Source organism: Cottoperca gobio, chromosome 15, assembly GCF_900634415.1.
Source record: "Cottoperca gobio chromosome 15, fCotGob3.1, whole genome shotgun sequence".
Classification (NCBI taxonomy): domain Eukaryota; kingdom Metazoa; phylum Chordata; class Actinopteri; order Perciformes; family Bovichtidae; genus Cottoperca; species Cottoperca gobio.
The window spans coordinates 12,349,912-12,369,911 of NC_041369.1; the positions used below are offsets into that span (position 1 = coordinate 12,349,912).

The 20,000-nt window shown below is 40.7% G+C and overlaps 3 protein-coding genes across 7 annotated transcripts in view; 2 read left to right on the plus strand and 1 right to left on the minus strand.

The window, feature by feature from the left end:
- eloal (elongin A, like) overlaps positions 1–4,899 on the minus strand; it is a 4,910-nt gene extending 11 nt beyond the window's left edge. Inside the window, exons 1-12 of one of the 4 annotated variants that reach the window (XM_029449693.1) lie at positions 4,750–4,899; positions 4,051–4,107; positions 3,850–3,962; positions 2,878–3,757; positions 2,690–2,795; positions 2,446–2,613; positions 2,259–2,356; positions 1,440–1,620; positions 1,147–1,252; positions 458–561; positions 308–322; positions 1–220 (exon numbers count right to left, since the gene is read on the minus strand). The exon at positions 1–220 is cut by the window's left edge and continues 11 nt beyond it. In XM_029449693.1, the coding sequence (XP_029305553.1) occupies positions 159–220; positions 308–322; positions 458–561; positions 1,147–1,252; positions 1,440–1,620; positions 2,259–2,356; positions 2,446–2,613; positions 2,690–2,795; positions 2,878–3,757; positions 3,850–3,962; positions 4,051–4,107; positions 4,750–4,827 (1,968 nt within the window). In that variant the 5' untranslated portion in view covers positions 4,828–4,899 and the 3' untranslated portion in view covers positions 1–158. Of the gene's footprint in view, positions 221–307; positions 323–457; positions 562–1,140; positions 1,253–1,439; positions 1,621–2,258; positions 2,357–2,445; positions 2,614–2,689; positions 2,796–2,877; positions 3,758–3,849; positions 3,963–4,050; positions 4,108–4,749 lie in introns of all 4 variants that reach the window. The other 3 variants (XM_029449692.1, XM_029449695.1, XM_029449694.1) reach the window with 3 other exon arrangements.
- A 466-nt stretch (positions 4,900–5,365) lies between these two features.
- On the plus strand, positions 5,366–9,585 carry klhl31 (kelch-like family member 31). Its single transcript, XM_029449698.1, has 3 exons — positions 5,366–5,472; positions 6,469–7,674; positions 7,768–9,585. Exons 2-3 carry the CDS (start codon positions 6,500–6,502, stop codon positions 8,498–8,500), a joined length of 1,908 nt encoding a protein of 635 aa, XP_029305558.1. The 5' UTR covers positions 5,366–5,472; positions 6,469–6,499; the 3' UTR covers positions 8,501–9,585.
- Positions 9,586–11,401: 1,816 nt separating this feature from the next.
- Positions 11,402–20,000, plus strand: part of gclc (glutamate-cysteine ligase, catalytic subunit) — a 9,076-nt gene continuing 477 nt past the window's right edge. The window contains exons 1-17 of one of the 2 annotated variants that reach the window (XM_029449700.1): positions 11,911–12,047; positions 12,681–12,821; positions 12,921–13,033; positions 14,677–14,859; positions 15,107–15,220; positions 15,639–15,697; positions 16,027–16,163; positions 16,349–16,423; positions 16,663–16,779; positions 17,161–17,299; positions 17,402–17,514; positions 17,602–17,694; positions 17,814–17,918; positions 18,031–18,112; positions 18,246–18,355; positions 19,502–19,622; positions 19,734–20,000. The exon at positions 19,734–20,000 is cut by the window's right edge and continues 477 nt beyond it. In XM_029449700.1, the coding sequence (XP_029305560.1) occupies positions 12,930–13,033; positions 14,677–14,859; positions 15,107–15,220; positions 15,639–15,697; positions 16,027–16,163; positions 16,349–16,423; positions 16,663–16,779; positions 17,161–17,299; positions 17,402–17,514; positions 17,602–17,694; positions 17,814–17,918; positions 18,031–18,112; positions 18,246–18,355; positions 19,502–19,622; positions 19,734–19,915 (1,734 nt within the window). In that variant the 5' untranslated portion in view covers positions 11,911–12,047; positions 12,681–12,821; positions 12,921–12,929 and the 3' untranslated portion in view covers positions 19,916–20,000. Of the gene's footprint in view, positions 12,048–12,680; positions 12,822–12,920; positions 13,034–14,676; positions 14,860–15,106; positions 15,221–15,638; positions 15,698–16,026; positions 16,164–16,348; positions 16,424–16,662; positions 16,780–17,160; positions 17,300–17,401; positions 17,515–17,601; positions 17,695–17,813; positions 17,919–18,030; positions 18,113–18,245; positions 18,356–19,501; positions 19,623–19,733 lie in introns of both variants that reach the window. The other variant, XM_029449699.1, reaches the window with a different exon arrangement.

The following is a 20,000-nucleotide window of genomic DNA, read 5'->3' on the forward strand; positions in this document are numbered from 1 at the left end:
CATTGTTCCTTTAATAGTGAAGACAATTCACACAGAGACAAAACACGGAAAATGCCTGTATATGTAGACAAACAACACAGAGTAATCTAAAGGTGAACACAGGCCTTCTATCGTCCCCACATCCACACACTGTAAATATCAAGATCATATAAGAGCATTTATCTGCGTCCCAGCTGTTTCTTAAATGCCTTTAAGGACTTCGCCATCATTGGAGCAACTCCTGTGTGAACAACAGGGGGGAAAATAGATTAAATAAAATGTCAATCATCAGGATGACATAAATTAGATCTATAGCTTTCATTCTGACCTTTGAAGAAAATGACTAGATATAAAATAAAAGGGGGAAAAACAAATCAGAACAAATTAAAAAATTAAAAACAGGATACATATCTGAACCAGTGTGGAAAGTTGTATCAAACGTAAAAACATTGCAATACTCTGTACTTTGTCTGCTCACTTGTTTTTTTGCGAGGGTCTTGTGTATTGCTTGACCCTGAACTGCTGCTGGACCTGCTGGGCTCAATACAACTCGGCCTCGGCCTGTTGTCCTGAACCTTGACGCTGATCATTGAAAAAACAACAGTACAACGCATAAATCAATCAACAGAATATAAATTACAAAACAAAATCAATGCACGAAAAATTACAAAACAAAACCAATGCAGGAAAAATTACAAAGCAAGTCTCCATTCCTACCGCTAGTGAACATGATATCCTATGTTGTGACAACAAAAGGAACCAAGGCCGTCTCTAACCAGAATAAGTTTAGCCAGCACATTGCTCCAATTCCTGTTTGCCTAAGCTCACCCAAAAAGCATTTCACCCGCTTTTATCGCCCGAGTCTCAGACAGGTTATGACCCTACTAAGCTGCAGTTGTTGTTGAGTGATCACTTTGTAGTTTAGGGCTTATATGTGGAAGAGGAGGAGAGCGAGCCTGATGCTTACCAGTTGTTCTCATTTTGACAAAAACAATGCCCCACCCTGGCTCTTAGAAAATGTGGTTTGTTTATGATTTTTTTTTAAATGAGGAAAACAACATAGATGAAATAAATATACCTGTACAAATTCATAAAGAAAGCACAAGTTAAATCACCAAACCTGTGTATATATTTCTCTATATTTAGGATGCTGAACCCCACCTGCACCTGAGCTGAGGCTGCTGAGCAGCAGTTCCATGAATTTCCTGCTGAAGCCTCACATCCCTCGGTGGCTTGGCAACAGTGTGAATAAATGCCATCTTCACCTGCCGACCTAAGAAAAGAAAAAAGGCGTCACTGAACAGAACGTTGGGACTAAACTATATCTTTCAACAGTATAAAATGTAAATAAAATATTCACTTTTTCATGTTCTACTCTTCTGATTAGGACTTTTGAAAGTGATCGACACACATATCTGTCCAACTCAACATTAGTTTGTTTTTCAGCAAACCGCACACACCTTTGGGTTTGACAGAATGTGCCGAGACGATGCTTTTTGTCAGTCTTTTGAGTTTTCTTTCTCTCTCCTCAGACAGCCTGACGTACATCTCTTTCCATGATTCATACTCCTGAAGTTTGGCGTCTTTAAAGTCCCTCTGACAATGTTTCCCCCATAAGTGGTCCGTCTCTCCGATGTAGATCTGTGGAAACAAACAACAGGGCTAACAGCAAATGCACTCCTCAAACTAAATTCTCTTCATAACTGCAATAACTTTGCTAATCTCTACAAAGTTTAGTTTTATGACATGCACTCAGTGGCCACTGTAGGTAAACCTGCTCATTAACAGCCTTTAAATCTGGCACCTCTCAGCATATAAAGCATGACAATCGAGTAGAAGACGTTACTTTTGAACTATACACAAGACCAGTGTTAAAAAGTAACTAAGTACAGTTACTCAAGTACTGTACTTAAGTACAATTCTGAAGTACTTGTACATTACTTGAGTATTTCTATTTTATGCTACTTTATACTTTACTCCACTACATTTAGGAGGCAAATATTGTACTTTTTAACCCCCGATTAAGCTACCCAGCAGTATATACAGTTATTAAGTGAGCTCCACATTAAAGTGATGAACACCTTAATCTATCAATAACGTTTTGTACACTCGCACTGCCAGGGGACCACACCCTTAAGATTTAATGACCCTATGGCTTTTCCTCTGGATGAAAAGTAACATAAGCGACAAACGTCCGATGCAGTGCTAGGCAGATGTACCTTATAAAGTGGCCACTAAGCGTGTGTCTGCGCTAAATATATTGATATTCACATTCTTACTGGGTTGCATTCTTCAATGTGTAGCAGCTGCTCTGGTGTACACCGCTCCAACACCGGCTCGAGGATTTCAAACGGGACTCCGCCAGTTTCATAAAGCACTGAGGAGAGATCCCTGCACCTAAATATAAATCCAACAAACTGACACACGGATCAGCAAAACAAAAAGCTACTTTTGGGCTTTACTCACAGTTAATGTTATTCTGCAGAGTGCGGACACACTGTTGGTGCAAACTCATCATGGCTGGGAGGAAGACGGTCTTGGCACCAGAGTAAACCTGCATCTTTTTGTTAAATCGGTAACCGGTGAAGCCTGCAGACTCCTCTGAGAAGTCACAGAAATCAGACTCCTTCTCATCTTTAAGACAAAAGAAGGAGCGTCAAGAACAACATAAGCAATCTGAAAATACAGTTGTATGTCATAAATACAGTACCTTTCCTCTCAAAGTAATCAACACTGAATGGTTTTTGACATTCACGCAGAACATCGGGTAAAGGAATGGTGATTGGAAGCAGCTCCAATACAGAGTCCTTAAACTTCTGAAATATGAAGGATCATCTGTCAAATCAACCACAGCCTGCACTCTAAACGCGTAACTTATAAGATCAGTGTCAAACGCACCTGTGTAGGGGAAGTAACATTCAGAGACATCACACGTGAGCTGTACTGTTTAGTTTCAGGATCTTTTGTTGCTTTTACGACAGTCTTTGTTTTTGGAGGTTTCTTCACTCCAGATTTGTCTTTTGTCTTGAAAACATTCACGTCGTAGTTCAAGTAGGATTCAAAAGACAAGGAGGACTCCTCACAGGCACTTTTCTCGTCTTTGTGCTTTATTTTGGCCTTTTTGTTTTTTGATTGTTCCTTTTTTTCGGACTCTTGTTTGCATTTTAGAGTGTCGTGCTTCTCTTTACTTGTTTTTTTCCTTTTTTTGTTTTGGGCCTCTGAGCTCCTCGGTATTTCTAAAGATCTGTCATCTTTGACACTGGCCATCTTTAACGTATTTGATTTCTTCTCACAGGATTTAAATGAAAACGATTCTTTGCCTTGTTTTGATGATTCTTTTTGTTTCTTATTTGATTTTTTTTCTGAGCTGGATTTCTGATGAGTGTCCTCTGAATTTTTGTTTCCAAGAAAAGCATCAGTATCTCCTGGTTTTATGCTGCTCTTATCATTTTTCCTCTTCTTGGAGACAGAGTTGTCCATTTGATCCTTTTGGATTTTAATGTTCTTTTTCAAGACACCATTCTGAGAGAGATCCTGGCTTTCTTGATTTTTTTTCTGGTCCTTGTGTCTTTTCTGTTCTTCACATTGTTTCTCTGAATCAGCTTTCCTACTCCTTGTTTTGAAGAGGGCCTCATCTGAAGAATTCTGACTCGTACTGTGCGATGTTAAGCTATTTTTGTTTGAATCCTCCATTGTCAAACTTGCATTGTTTGGACAGTTTTGGCCATCTAGTTCGTCTTTAACATACAGACTCTTGCATATCCCATCTTCTGTGAAGCTGCATCAAGCAAAAACTCAAGAATAAGATGTAAAACACGTGAAAATTACAGTAAACTGTTAAATAAAACTAAAATGTAAAATATACATCACCTTGTGGATTCTTTGGGGACCAATCTTTTCCAACCCCTAACTAGCGACTTGGCCAATTCTCCAGCCTGCCCATGTCTACGCAAGGAGTTAACGGTTTTGCCAATTCCAGTTTCCTAATATATTTGCAGACAGAGTCAGCGCAGTTAACGAAGGTTAGCCAAAATTCATATATAAACACAAAATACTAGCGTTGCAACTCACAGAAAGAATGTCCAATGTGATATCCAGATCCTTGAGTTTCTGCAAAATCTTTACAACCTGGAAAGAGATTAATAAACACATTCATGTTGTTGTGCTTGAAGATGGGTTTTTTAAATTAATTTTAACGACACAAAATTGAGGAAACCCTGTGATGCCAAATATGGTAGTCCTAGTTTTGGATCACCACAGTTGCTGAGTGTGCATTCAGAGCAGGAGCTATGTATGGGAAACACACACCCTCGTAGGCTGCTCCATTTACTGTGAACTATAAATGGATAACGCTGCTGGAGGTTAAATAGTCTCCCTATATAACTGGATCGTTCTCAGGTTGTGCTCTTACATTTTAATTTGATTCATGCATTTGATTTTAGGTCGAATTCAAACATTGGCCAATTTAAAGGTTAATCTATGCGTAAAACTGACTCAAACAGCCTGCAGAGCGCCCGACCGCCACTGATGATGGACAGCAGCCATAAGTTGGAACAACTGGAGGAGTTGTCAAATATAGCATCAAGGCGCCTCCCATTTAAAACAGCCTGACCCCCTCAGTGAAGTGCTTAAAATGCTGTGTGGCAGCAGCGCACATGTCACTGACGGAGACAGCTCTCAGTCAGCCGGTTTCCACACATTAACGGGATACAAGAACTATTCCTCTCAGCTCTGCTTATTGTGCACAAGAAATGAATAAACATTAACTACCGTAGCAGACTCTGCTGTGTCTGTCAGCTGAAGTTTGAACCGCACAACTTTCTTCACCACATCAAAGCTGCTGGCCATCACGGTGATTCACGTGCAACAGTCTTCTCACACCGGGCAGCGCGCGCCCATTGATGACACTGTTATAATGGGCGGAGCCGATGACTGAACTGATATGGGGTGTATAGTTTAGAAAGGGTCAAACAATTAAGAAAGTGTATACAAATATATGACAAAAGACATGAATATATTGTTGCTATAGAGAACACAATTACAGTATTAAAGGAAGTAAACTTTCTGAAATATCCCCCAAGCCTTCTGGGTAGGCCTACCTGCCTGCAGGTCCCACTTTGGGAACTATTGGCCCTTTGAATGGACATATTGGGCTGATATAAAAGAGATTTCTCATCCTTAAAACAGAATTGTATTGCCTTAAAGATTACATCCAACAATAAATCAAGGTCATTTTTACATTTATTTGTAGGTTTTACCAGTGTATCGTAAGATAAAAACAATTATCTATTGTGAGGCCCATGATGGAGGGGTGATCTCAGGTCCTTTTACTTTTGCCACATGCATTGCACAATACTTGATTGGCACTCACTCTCCTAGAGGAGGAGTTAACTGTATGTCTCTTTCAACTGGGGTGACTGCTGCTCTCTCGCTCCTGCTCCAGTAAGTGGAGGCACAACTTCCTTCTTCACCAGCCTCAACATCATTTCTCAGGTAAGTGGAGCTTTCCCGTGCTTAATCGTTTGCCATTTTAACAACGAAAAGGCAATGTGATGCAGATAATGCTTCAGTGTTTTAGTATCAATCGTTTTAGAATGGAAACTGCTCTTTTGTCACTTACTTGGGATTCAAAAGGCAGACACATGTCCTCAAGTTGTTGAGCTTTTTGTAAAATGTGTTTTTACACACAGCCATGGTGACGGTACACTTCAGGCTTTCTAGGGTTGTTGGTGAATAATGTGAGGAGTGGCTTTTTATTAAACTTTTTTGACTTGTAGATTGTTTTCATTGCAAACTTATTCAGGACAAGCATATACAAGATGAATTAAATAAAGAAAAGAAAAGAGACAAAAAAATAATATTTGCCCAATTTGAATTTAAACAGTCAGAGGACATGAGGCCTGGTGCTCGTATCTCAAAGTCTATAAAAGGAACGTCATGGGTGAGCCGTCCAGCGTTGCTATTCCTGGACATACTGCTGATAAACTGTGACAGATGCAAAGAGGGGCATGTTGACCCACCCTCACTCCAGCATCACCTGGTAGCACGCATGCTTTCAAAGGTGTCAGTGTCTCGTAGTGTTGAAATAAATTCAACTAACGCCAAAATGTAAGAAAACCTTTCTGCTTGGATAAAAGCAACAAGTTAAATGTAATTTGGCATTGTTGCTTAGTTTTAGGTAATGAAAACAATACATTGTCATGACACAAGGACCACAAGACCTCAGATAGGATGAAATAATTTAAAACTTAAGTTTCAACATATTTTAATGTAGTTCAATCTTGTGAATATGGCGCACCATTAAATCCTTCTATTTTCCGCTACGTCACAAATATTTTGATGAGCACTCCAGATCAAATCTAGGCCAATTCTTTGCCAGCCTAATTCATATCTGTCACATGTTGCTTTTGTTTATAGCAGTTTTATCTTTTCATGATTTCTGTGCATCTTGCCCTTTTCTGACATGTTTTTTTTTTTGTATACTTTCAGAAGCTCTGGGCTGTGTTCTGCTGCTACAGCCATGGCACCAAAAAAGAACAAGGCGACCAAAAAGAGTAAAGGAGACATAAATGAGATGACCATAATGGTCGAGGACAGCCCCATCAACAAGATCAACGGGCTAAACACTCTGCTGGAAGGAGGAAACGGCTTCAACTGCATTTCAACTGAAGTTACTGATTCTGTGTATGCCCCAAACCTGCTGGAGGGTTTGAGCAGCATGAGGCAGGACAGCTTCCTCTGTGATCTTTCAGTCTCCACCAAGTCAAAGTCATTTGATGTCCACAAGGTTGTCATGGCCTCCTGCAGCGAGTACATTCGAAACATCTTGAAGAAGGATTCGGCCCTCCAGAAGATCGATCTGAACGACCTCTCACCAGTCGGCCTCGCCACAGCGATCACATATGCATACTCTGGAAAGCTGACCCTGTCGCTGTACAGCATCGGTAGCACTATCGCCGCCGCCATGCTGCTGCAGATCGGCACCTTAGTGAAGATGTGCAGTGATTTCCTCATGCAGGAGCTCAGCGTGGAGAACTGCATGTATGTGGGTAACATCGCTGATGCCTACGACCTCAAAGAAACCAAGGAGGCTGCTCAGAAGTTCATGCGGGAAAACTTCATCGAGTTCTCTGAGATGGAGCAGTTCCTGAAACTCCCCTTCGAGCAGATCAGTGACTTCCTCTCGGATGATTCCCTGCGGCTTCCCTCCGAGATCACGGCCTTCCAGATCGCAATGAGGTGGTTGGACTTTGACGAGAAGAGGTTGAAGTACGCGGCGGATCTCCTAACTCTTATCCGCTTCGGCACCATCTCTGCCCAAGACCTTGTGAATCATGTCCAGAGTGCTCCCAGAATGATGCAAGACCCCGAGTGCCACCGTCTCCTTGTTGATGCCATGAATTACCATCTGCTTCCATACCAACAGAACATCCTCCAGTCACGCAGAACAAAGTTGCGCGGTGGCCTCAAGGTGATTTTCACAGTTGGCGGACGCCCTGCCTTGACAGAGAAATCTCTCAGCAAAGACGTTCTCTACAGAGATGCAGATAACGTGTGGAATAAGTTGACAGAAATGCCAGCGAAGAGCTTCAATCAGTGCGTGGCAGTCATGGATGGCTTCCTGTATGTGGCAGGTGGCGAGGACCAGAACGATGCAAGGAACCAGGCTAAACATGCTGTCAGCAACTTCTGCAGGTAAGAACTAATTGAGACATTTTCCTTTTAACTTTCTCATGTTAGTTTGTGTTGGGTGAGAAAATAACTGTAAATCCCTCTCACTATCTTTAGATATGACCCCCGCTTTAACACTTGGATTCACATGAGTAACATGATCCAGAGGCGCACGCACTTCAGCCTCAATATCTTCAACGGCCTGCTCTTTGCCATCGGAGGGCGAAATGGTGATGGCGTTCAGGCCTCGGTGGAGTGCTATGTGCCCTCCTCCAACCAGTGGCAGATGAAAGCTCCCATGGAGGTGCCCCGCTGCTGTCACGGCAGCTCCCTCATCAATGGTAAAATCCTTGTATCTGGAGGTTACATCAACAACGCCTACTCCAGGGCCGTGTGCTCATACGACCCCTCCACTGACAGCTGGCAGGATAAGAGCAGTCTGAGCACACCTCGAGGCTGGCACTGCGCTGCCACCGTGGGAGACCGAGCCTACGTCATCGGTGGCAGTCAGTTGGGAGGTCGTGGGGAGAGGGTGGATGTCCTCGCCGTCGAGTCTTACAACGCTCACAGCGGGCAGTGGAGCTACTGCACGCCTCTTCACACAGGAGTGAGCACGGCTGGTATTTCCATTTTGAACAACAAGGTGTATCTCCTCGGAGGCTGGAACGAGGGTGAGAAGAAGTACAAGAAATGCATTCAGGTTTACAACCCTGACCTCAATGATTGGACTGAGGACGATGAATTGCCGGAAGCTACAGTTGGCATTTCATGCTGTGTCGTCACCATACCCACACGGAAATCACGAGAGTCCAGAGCCAGTTCAGTATCTTCTGCACCAGTCAGTATATAAAGGTTTAGATGAACAATGTAGTTTACATGTCTGAATATCTCAATCGTTTCTGTTGCATTACTCTTGGTTCTAAACTCTACCAGTAGTCCCTTTTTTGAGGTTAAGATGGTTTTTAAATGTCTAAATGGTCAACTTTCTTCAGATGAGCAAAAATTAATAAAATGCAAGGGTTATAAATTTGTAATCTTATAAGATTTTTTTTTTAAACCCATTAATTAGATGCAAAGTGAAGTTTTGAATTCTATTTTCAGTATTTAGAGTTGATTAATTTGTGTAATTGGCATCATTATGGTCAGATAATGTTCATGATAGAGACAAACTGGACATAGGAATAACCAATTTGATCAGTTTTCAGACAGAAATGTACCTTTGGGGCCAATTCAGCTCATTAGACTTTTTTTCTATAGCAAATATAATGTTATTTAAAACTCAAATGAAAGTTATAAAAATGCAAAATCACTGCTGTTTTTGAGATTAATCTTTAACATGATTGTCTTTTTTTACAGTGCCATAACATTATTAATATTGTGTTGTTTGTTTGCAACACCGTCATTAATGTTTGCAGGATTTTGTGACAGTCCTGTTTATGACAACTATAAAAGTTACTGTGATTCTCAGATACTTAAACAGAATAATGGGCTGGAGCTGGAATAAATGTTGGCATCACCTACCAGGAGTAGGTGCTTGTGATGAGTTTTTCAACACACTACACAGTAAGGCTGCAGTTTCTCTACATGTGTCTCATGTACAGTACTCAGAGGTTGTTGGGAAAATGTTGGACTGACGAGGGTTGAGTGGGTTAAGATGTGACAGCAAATCAAAATCAAATCAAATTTATTTATATAGCCCAATATCACAAATTACACATTTGTCTCAGTGGGCTTTACAGACTGTACAGCATACGACACCTCGCACCGCACAAGGAACAGACCACAACGAACTATTTTGTAAAAAAGAAAAAGAAAAATAGAAGTTGGGAACGACGTTGTCAGCCTGAGCTTTCCTGGAAGTCATGAATTCCCTGACTGCTCATGTATTTTCATTTTTTTGTTTGTTTTTAAATTAAAGAAATGAAGTGTAAGCTACTCTGAGCCATGGTCATTTATTTAAAATTATTTTCATTTCTATTTCCACTAAATTAAATTGGATTTTATGTGAGTCTTTTAAAAAAACAGGTCCAGTTGTTTTTGAGCACCATAAATCAACAAAATCTACCTGTACACAGGATAATGTTGCTCTTTTTAATTTCAATCTTTATCTAGTTGCCCTTTTTAGTGGTTTCTTAGACATATTTGGGAAATTGCCTAACAGGCCAAGGTAGCATATAGTTAATATTGAAATCAGCAATACAAGGATTTAGCTTCACTAGATTTGTGTGTGACGAGGCCATTTAGAGATTACACCATGACATCAGCAATTCTTTTCAAAAGAAAAGTCTTTAATCCTACATCAGTGGTGTCAAAGGGTATACACACACTGTATATTACCAACCAAGACTCTCTAATCATATATTTCTGTATTTACTTTTACACATGTACGCATAGTATTTACATTAATACAAGAAAATAGCATGTCTTTGTACACCAAATTCTAAAATCTGAATAAAGTAGGGTTCACTGGCATTGAGTGAGTAATCCTATGACATTTGTAACTTTTAAGTCTGCCTCTAGTTAAACATAGTAAAAAAAAAAAACACAAACATTTGAGCTAATTTACACTATAAACATACTTACACTGTGACAGCGAGGAAATAGAGCTTCAGGCATACATGGGCCAAATGAGAAAAAGTGCTATTACATTATGGATAATACATTTTTGATGTATTCTTGTCAAGTCCATTAATCCTAAAGAGTCTAATGGAAGACAGAAAAATCAAAGAAAAGTAAGTGCGTTGAGAGTTAAACCACATTCTTATTTAGGGGAGATGCCAGTGTAGTTCAATGACCTATAATCTATTACATTCAGCTATGCATGTACAAAGACACACACCCTCTAAAAAAATGTTGAAGGTGCTGTGTCATTATTACATCACTCTTTTTCTTTTAAACTGGTACTACCACAGTATACAGTTTTGCTGTTGTTGTTGGAGACAACTGTTTTTGTGGTGTCTTATTCTAATGAGCATTGTTTTTAATTTAGTCGTTCAGAAAAAGCCAGTGACAAGAAATCAACTTGCTAAAAGAAAACAAAAACACAAAATAAATTAAAGCTGCAAAAAGCAATGAAAGGACTCCATGTGCTAGTCGACGTGTGTGCCAGCCACGGCCTTGTGACGACCAGTGGACACTGTGTTTTGAGTTTTGAGCAGATCTCGCAATGTACAGTAAAGTTACAACAACTTCCTGTTTCATGGCGAAGAACACCACGTTATGGTCAAAGCGTGTATCAAAACTAAGTAGCATCACAATGTATCATCCTGCACGTCTTTAAATTTCACTGACCAAGTTGGAGGCGGATCTGATTAACTTTGAGTGTGTCCAGGTATGATTTTATGTAGGATATGAAGACAGTAAGGTTGCGTTTCTATCTAGCAAATTTGCTGGTATGAATATGGAATTCAGCTAATAAGATAATGAGACTTATAACATGCATTTCCTTTACATGCATTCATCATCAAAACAACCTAAACAAAATAGTAAAAGTAGTGATTTCAGTAAACTGTCCAGCCTTGGTTTTGGGGGGAAATAGAAGAAGAAAAATATTACTACTCTGTTTATCACATAAATATGCAAATAGATTACGTGTATCTTGCTATCAGTAGAACGTTATTTCCGGAAGTTCGTGAACGCAGCATTTCTACCTGCTCTGATTGACAGGTGAGTGGGAGGAGCCGAATGTCCAAAGAATGCTGAGTCACCGTGGCGTCACTCTGCCCCGCCTGACGCAATCACGTGTGTGAGGGCGTACATAATGGTACATATGCACAACACAGACAGCCCGACTGAGAGAAGCAGACTCGTTTGGAAACAACGACCTAACTGCCGGGTCACCTCGCTGTCACGCCATCACAGCTGCAACGGGCCCAGAACGTGGTCGGTAACCGAGCCAAGGCTAGCAGGCGCTGAATAACTCGGGGGAGCAGACACATCAACTCTCGGGCGTGCTTTACCAAACTAACCAGACATTAGCAAGTGATGAGCAGGGGCCTCTTTCTTCTGGATGCCCCGTTAAGGTTACCGACAGGGCACGCCGCCTAACAGCACCACGAGCCTCTGCTTCCGCCTCTGAGCTCTCTGACAGCACCTTAAGGACCCGGGCTCTGCCGTTTGTTTGGACCGAAACTTCATGCTAGCCTCGCGCCAGGTGCATACACTAGCTAGTTAGCTAACGCTCGGCGTGCAAGTTCATATAAGACACACCAGCAGCCGTCAGTTCACACCTCCAGCCTGTCTGTGCGATGGGGTTACTGTCACAGGGGTCGCCACTGAACTGGGACGAAACCAAGAAGTATGCTGACCACATCCGAAAGCACGGCATCATTCAGTTCCTCAACATCTACAACAAGCTGAAGGAGCGTCAGAAAGATGTGTTGAAATGGGGCGATGAGGTAAGGAACTAGCTTTTTACTTTTAATTATGCGAAGATGGTTCTGTTAATGCCTTTTGATCTGTCTGTCACGATTGTGCATGATGCAATAGTGGCCTTTTATTGATATAGTATAGTATAGTGTATATACGTTTTTTTTTACTGTCACTGCAGGAAGACAACAACATTTAACTACAATGAACCTGCAACTTTCGAGTATTTGCATGCACATAAATGAGTGTCATAAACCGTTCATAATGTGTTTTATGTAAGTTAACTGACACGGTATTAGTTTTTGTTACTGGTTGCATAGGTCAAATATATGTGAAACAGGTGCTTATAAATGTTACATTTGTGTATAACAATAATTTAGACTCCTAGTAACTGCCTAATATTGCTAATAACCTAACTGTACTACTGCTAATTCAGGAAAACTCCCTCAACCTAAAGCCTGCTATACTATATCATATTAACATACAGTTTGTAGGTGCAGCTGTGACTTTTGTCCTTAATTCAGAACTTCACACTAGTTTGTTTTGTTTTTTTTGTTTTTTTTGCCCGCCACCCAGTCCACAAAACTTGCTCCAGGTTTAAACAAAGTTTTTGATTCTGAGCAATGTGGAATGCTGTTGTTATAGATTAATCCCTCTTTCAGACAGGGGATTACAGCATAGCAGAGTCAAAGTCAAGGAAACATAACTGATGAATTGGAGTTGATGTGATGGCGTCCCGGTCTGATCTTAAACACGTCTGCTTTGTGCTGTTGTCTAGCGTGGATTGAAAACCTGGTTTAGAAGTGAGAAGAATGTTTTGAATGAATAAGGCATTGCTGTAATGCAGAGATTAACTATTTGACTGATAATGTTTCCTATTTGTTTTAATGATTCACTTTTAGGTTGAGTACATGTTGGTGGAACTGGATGACAAGGATGAAAAGGTTCGACTCGTCCTGAACGGCAAAGATGTTTTGGAAACTCTTCAAGACCAGGGTGAAAAGATAGACCCCAAGTAAGTAAGCACGTCACCGAATACATTCAGCTGAATGCTTTTACAGATTAAAAGATCTAGATGTCTTTTTTATATACCGTGTAGTTTTAAACAACATAATTACCTTGTATTTTGTTTTTATTTGGCTTATGGCCTCCGCTTTGTTTCCTTACTCCAAATACGTGAGGAATAGATTGTTAAACTCCGAAATAGCTACACTTCAATTCTTTAATCTTAATGACATTTGAGTAAACGCCACACCTCAAATGCCAGGAGTCGTGGCAGTGCTGCTGTTGGTTGGATGTTTTGTTTGGATCACAGAGAGATGTTGACTAGACGATAAGGATTTAAATGTAACTGGAACTAACCCTAGGCCTTCTGTTGTGCATTCGAGTCACGACTGTACGGAGATAAATCGTCATTGATCACCTCGCACACAGGTATTCTTTTGTTATGACTAAAACAACATAATTATTGCACTAATAAGCAAAGCTATCACGCTTTGGCTGCTGTATAATCTGTATTGATTTTAGGGATTTTTGTTGTGGAGCACTCGGTCCATTGCTTCATTTACCTTCGGCACTGTTTTTTATTTTAGTGGCTAACTCCAACTTTGACCTCCACATGAAGTCATCGCTATTCATCATTCATATGACATGTGGTGATTAAGTCTAACATGCACATGCACAAAGCCCTTTTTAAATAAAATCCCTCCAGTTTTGCACACCTGGATACACCTTCACCTGTGACAGATCCTCTCGGGCTCCTTAAAGTTCACTGAGCTGTAACCGTCCACTCTCCCAGTCCCTATCACTCCCTTTGATTTGTTTCCCAACATAGTTATATCTTGTACATAACATGAACATAAAGTCCCTGAATCGTCGCACTGTGAACTGCAGGAATTTTATATCGGCAGGTGTGTGTGCCTTTTTTGAAATCCTCTCTGATCAAGAAACATTTTGCAGATAGAAGGATCTGAGGGTGTAAAGACCTAAAAATAACACTGCACTTGAACTTAAACTCAAAGTTGTTCTGATAATGTCCCCTTTTAAGCTTGGATTGTTTGTGGATTTAAGTATTTTCGAAGAAAAGTATAACGAGATAAACATTTGTCTATCTTTAGCATAAGTAAGAGAAGTCTACAAAAGTGCTCCAGATAATGTAGAGGTGACGTGAGGATGTGTTGCCTGAGTACATCCGTCAGGGATAAGTCTTCTTTCCTGCCTTTCCTGGGAATGCGGTTTGCCTGTCCAAACTGTAGTAGCATTTCTTTAAAAAGAGGAATTCTTGGCAGGCGGTGTAAATGTGTTTGTACAAGCTCATGAGTGTTATGCTTGCTCGCTGCCCATGACGTCGGTCTGAATCTGTGTAGCCAACTCCACCCAGGGGAAATACCAGTGGCAGTGGGAATAGTAGAGCCGATGCATTCCTCATTACTGCCCCTCTGTCGCACACACCAAAGAGCACGCTCTGGAGCACAAATACGTCGCGTTTGTTTGGCGTGCCAAGATTGCGGCTGACATACGATAAAGGGACAGCGGTCAGTGTATTAAATCAGTAAAGTCATCGTGATACCGACATCGGGGGCATTTTTCTCGATGGCCTCGTTCCTTGCTGATCTATAAAAGCAGAATGTTTTCACAACACCTTTCCTGTTTGTGCAGTCACCCCACACTTTGGAGACCAGAGTATGGCAGCTACATGATCGAAGGAACTCCAGGGCAGCCGTACGGCGGGACGATGTCAGAGTTCAACACTGTGGAGGGCAACATGGGGAAGAGACGACGAGAGGCCTCATCTGTGCTCAACCAGAATGAAACCCTCTGCACCATCACCTCATTTCCAAGGTGCTTTGTTTTACATGGAGCAGGTGTTTTAACCCTTGTTGGTAACTGTTAGTGGAGATAAGAACAAAACAGTTTAATTCCATTCAGATTTTAAGCTTCTCCAATCGATGTTTTTCGAACATGATGAAGATTATTTGCTTTTTTTTTTTTTTTTTTATTTCCTCGCATTTGTTTTGGCAAATAATTGGCAGAATAATCGTTGGTAGCCCTGTAAGAGTTCATGTATGTTTTGATCCTTTTTATTCAGGTTAGGTTGCCCAGGTTTCACCAAACCAGAGCACCGGCCGACCCCTGTTGAAAAGGGAGTGTCAAAGTCTCTGTTTTTCCCAGATGAAGCCATCAACAGACACCCAAGATTCAGGTAGGCTTCATGGTTCTAGCTTTCTGACAGCCTGTGTGTTCGCCTTACTGATGTGTTTTTAGAAATAGTTTACTATTAAATTGCAGGATTATTGATTCCTTTGGTCATGATGAGCGATAACGGCTACTGAATAAACCTTTATAATTGAAGAGGCCATATTAATTCTGTGTCATTACATAACCGTTCATCATTTTGTCCAAAGCGACTTACAATAAGTGCAAACAATCATGAGGATACAACTCCGAACAGCAAGAATCTTGCAAGTACATTAGCTTCAAATCGTCCTCCAGATTTCTTTTTAACTCCCAAATATCTATATCGACTTCGAAAAACAGTATCCATCACGCTCTAGTTTTTACTTTGCATACTTGGTAACACCATAGTTATTGCTTAAACGTGTGTGTTTGCTTTTTTTTAGCACCCTTACCAGAAACATACGTCACAGAAGAGGAGAGAAAGTCGTGATTAATGTGCCAAGTAAGTTTGCATAAAATTCCAGTAACTTACAGAAACCTAAACTAATTATTGTAGTTTTTATCATAAAATATATAATAAAAAATGTGACATTGACTTATTTTGTGATTTCTTAAATATGAATAATAAATAATAATAATAAATATTCCTAATCAGTGGTTGTAGATGTGGACAGACGGATGAGACAAAATGATTTCCCCTATTTTGTTCATTTTTAACAACTGTTGACCATATATGTTGACATCATTCTTGACTTAAAAAAAGGATGACTAAATGTCATTGATTGGATTCAGAGGTAAACAAATATGTCTATATTCCTTCTGTTGTCTCAGTCTTCAAAGACCAGTGCACCCCATCTCCATTTGTGGAAGAGTTTCCTGAGGACGATGGTGAAGCAGCGAGGGCGGCTCTGCCTGATCATATCTACATGGACGCCATGGGCTTCGGCATGGGCAACTGCTGCCTGCAGGTACTGAATGAACTAACTATGAAGTGTAAATGCTGCCTTATAAGAACCCTTTTTCTTTTCAAACCGTGATGGAAATGAGATGCTGTGACCTGATCTATTTTGAGTTTTGCATGACTGCAACTTTACAATCCCAATAAGTGATTTATTAATGTACTTCAGCCGCTTTTTTTATGATGCTTTTGCAGGTGACATTCCAAGCGTGTAGCATTGATGAGGCAAGATATCTTTATGACCAACTAGCAACATTCTGCCCTATAGTGGTGAGTCAATAAATAACGCATGGGCTCCCTGTCATATACTGTGATTATGTACCTGACCTCTTCTTCAGCTGGACTGTTATATAACTACTTGTATATTAACTGAATCCAATATTTAAAAAATAACTCTGCAGCCAGTCACAATGTGATTCTGTAATCTAAATACATCTGAGGTTGTGTGGCTTTGTTTCTTGTTCCCATCATTTTATAAAACGCATCTAACAGTGCTCTCTCTTTTACAGATGGCGTTGAGTGCAGCTGCGCCGTTCTACAGAGGCTTTGTGTCAGATAATGACTGTCGCTGGGGAGTTATTTCTGCCTCGGTGGACGACAGGACACAGGAGGAACGCGGGCTCAAGGTGAGCAGGCGGAATTTATAATCCAGACCCTTGGAAAGGTGTGTGTGTGTGTGTGTGTGTGTGTGTGTGTGTGTGTGTGTGTGTGTGTGTGTGTGTGTGTGTGTGTGTGTGTGTGTGTGTGTGTGTGTGTGTGTGTGTGTGTGTGTGTGTGTGTGTGTGTGTGTGTGTGTGTGTGTGTGTGTGTGTGTGTGTGTGTGTGTGTGTGTAATGGTCAACTTTGTACAATGTAGGAAAAGGCTCCTGCAGCCTCTGAATTACTGGAGCTTGTTATTCTGTTAAAGGAAACTCAAAAGCACCACTTGGATATCGCATTAAACATGTTTATGCTTTAGGTTTGTGTTTTGAGTATAATGTATGAAATATAATTTTTTTTCTTTGCAGCCTTTGAATAACAGCAAATACAGGATCTTCAAGTCAAGATACGATTCCATTGACAGCTACCTGTCTAGCTGTGGTGAGAAGTACAATGACATTGATCTGACGATAGACGAGGAGATCTACAAGCAGCTGCTCGACGCAGGTACTGCGGAGGAAGTGATATGTCTTGAATAGAAATATGTACTTCCCAGTTTAAGAGATGCTTGTGCAGTAAAGAAATGAACTATCGGCATCCTGTGTGTAGGCATTGACAAGCTGCTGGCCCAACACATAGCACACCTCTTCATCCGAGATCCACTCTCCGTCTTTGAGGAGAAGATCCACTTGGATGACGAAAACGAGTCGGATCACTTTGAAGTGAGGTTTTTCTGTATTCCACTTTCTTAGAAGAAATGTGTGACCATGTGTAAAAACAAGTATTTATTCAAACTCGTCTTCATGCAGAACCTCCAGTCGACCAACTGGCAGACGATGAGGTTTAAACCTCCACCTCCGAACTCCGATATCGGCTGGAGAGTGGAGTTCCGCCCCATGGAGGTAAAAACCAACGCTTAGCTTAGACTTTAAATTGTAATCTGTGTTTTACATTTGTTGACATGGCCTTTCAAATACAGAAAAAAAAACATAGTAGATTGAGTTTTTTTTTTATTTTTCAGGTGCAGCTAACTGACTTTGAAAACGCTGCGTATGTGGTCTTTGTCGTCCTGCTCACCAGAGTGATCTTGTCCTATAAACTAGACTTTCTGATCCCTCTGTCAAAGGTAAATGCAGCCACACTGTCCAGTCTTTTCTAAAATGTTAAGAATTAAATTAGTGAAGTGTGGTGATATACTTTGCACACGGTGCTCTGATACATCACTTGTCTTTCATTAGGTTGATGAAAACATGAAGGTCGCACAGAAGAGAAACTCTGTCCTGGAGGGCATGTTTTACTTCCGGAAGGACATCTTCAAAGGTGGGTCAAACTAAACGTTCGGCTTTAGGTCGATGCTTGAAGGTTCGTTCACCGTGGACACATGCAATTCTTTCACAAATGTAAAGGTAACACAGATAGAACTAGATCTTCCATTTGTCTTGTCCACCGTTAGGCTGCAACCCGGGCCTCGATGGCACAGCCACGGCTGAGAACGGCTTGGAGACTGACGGTGCTAATGAGGAGTGCACGCTGATGAGCATCGACACCATCATCAATGGAAAGGTAATTATTATCTAACACTTGATGACAATATCTCAACGACTGTAGGACGGAATACGACACTGTACAAATATTAAGTGAAAGTGCTTAATGCAGAAAAAATGTCCCCTGTGACTGTTGTACTAATATATATTATATTAATAGATTATTATGACTTTCAAACATCAATTCCAACTGATTTTAGTGAATAATTATTTAATGAAATAATTAAAGTAAAAGCAGTACTCTTAATATTTATGAAGCTGGAACCATGATACGTTTTAACATGAAAAATCACTAAAAGAGTTTTAATATAGTTTCCAATTTTCTGCCAGTTAACTAATTAATTTAGAAAAATAGCTCGTTTCAGCCGTAGGCGTTCCTGAATAAAATGTTGGATAGTTTATTTATTACAAAACATCATAATTTATAAGCGTCTGTTTCTAAAGTAACTAAAGCGGTCAGATGCATGGAGTAAAAAGTACAATAGTTCCCTCTAAGATGTAGAGGAGTAGAAGTAAAAAGTGGCATGAAAAGAAAAGACTTGAACAAAGTGAGAACCTCAAGCTACAGTACTCGAGTAAATCCACGTTGTTGCATTCACCACTCTTTACAGTACTGTACATTAGTACACAACTAATTCCAAGTCAGAATGTCCACTTTGTAACTAGAACACTGAAGTGTTACCAAACAGTTGCTAAGTAACCTTTGCTTGTTGCTAAGTACCTGTTGCTGACAGTTGCATCTAAATAAAATCCCATGGTAACATGGAGACAACTGTTACAGGAGCCTATTCACTGTTTTATCAGAATGAATGGCCAAGTAAGTGAACACGTACAAGGAATGTGACTCAATGTACCTGCACAGAAATAGACATGAGGTTAAAAGCAGGGACAACAAAACTGAACTGAGGTAAACCTAAACAACTGACTACACATGTCATTGATGCATAGTAAACAGAGATACAATAGTGAAACGTTGCAGAGTGCAAAGGTTAATAGCATAAGAAATGTAGCTGATTTTAGGTTAGAATAATGGGAGGTTTTCCTGTTCCTCCCAGTCTGTTGCCATTGCGTGAATTATTTTATTTAAGTATTTCAAATCACAGCTGTGCATTAGTACAAGCTGGTTGTAACCATTACTGCTGTTTTCTTCTGTTTTTATCACCAGGAGGGAGTATTTCAAGGGCTTATCCCCATCCTTAACTGCTATCTGGAAAACATGGAAGTGGATGTGGACACCAGGTGCACCATTTTGAACTATCTGAAGCTCATCAAGAAGCGTGCCTCAGGTAAAGTTACATTAAAGGACACAACACAATGTTTTAATGAGCCAAAAGCAGATTTCTATTCGTGCAGTTTCAACTCGGAGCCTAACTCTTACATTTTGTGATCTGAAACAGGCGAACTGATGACCATGGCCAAGTGGATGAGAGAATTTGTTGCCAAGCACCCGCAGTATAAGAAGGACAGCGTCCTCACTGACAAGATTAACTACGATCTGTTTAGCAAGTGCGACAAGATTGCGAAGGGCGAAGAGCAGTGCCCGGAACTCATTGGAAACCCGGTGAACAGGTTCAAATGAGAAACGCTGCGGAAATGCACCGTCGTTATACAAACTCGCATGTAAAGAAAGACCAAATGTGTGACTCAGAGCGAAAGCGGTCCAA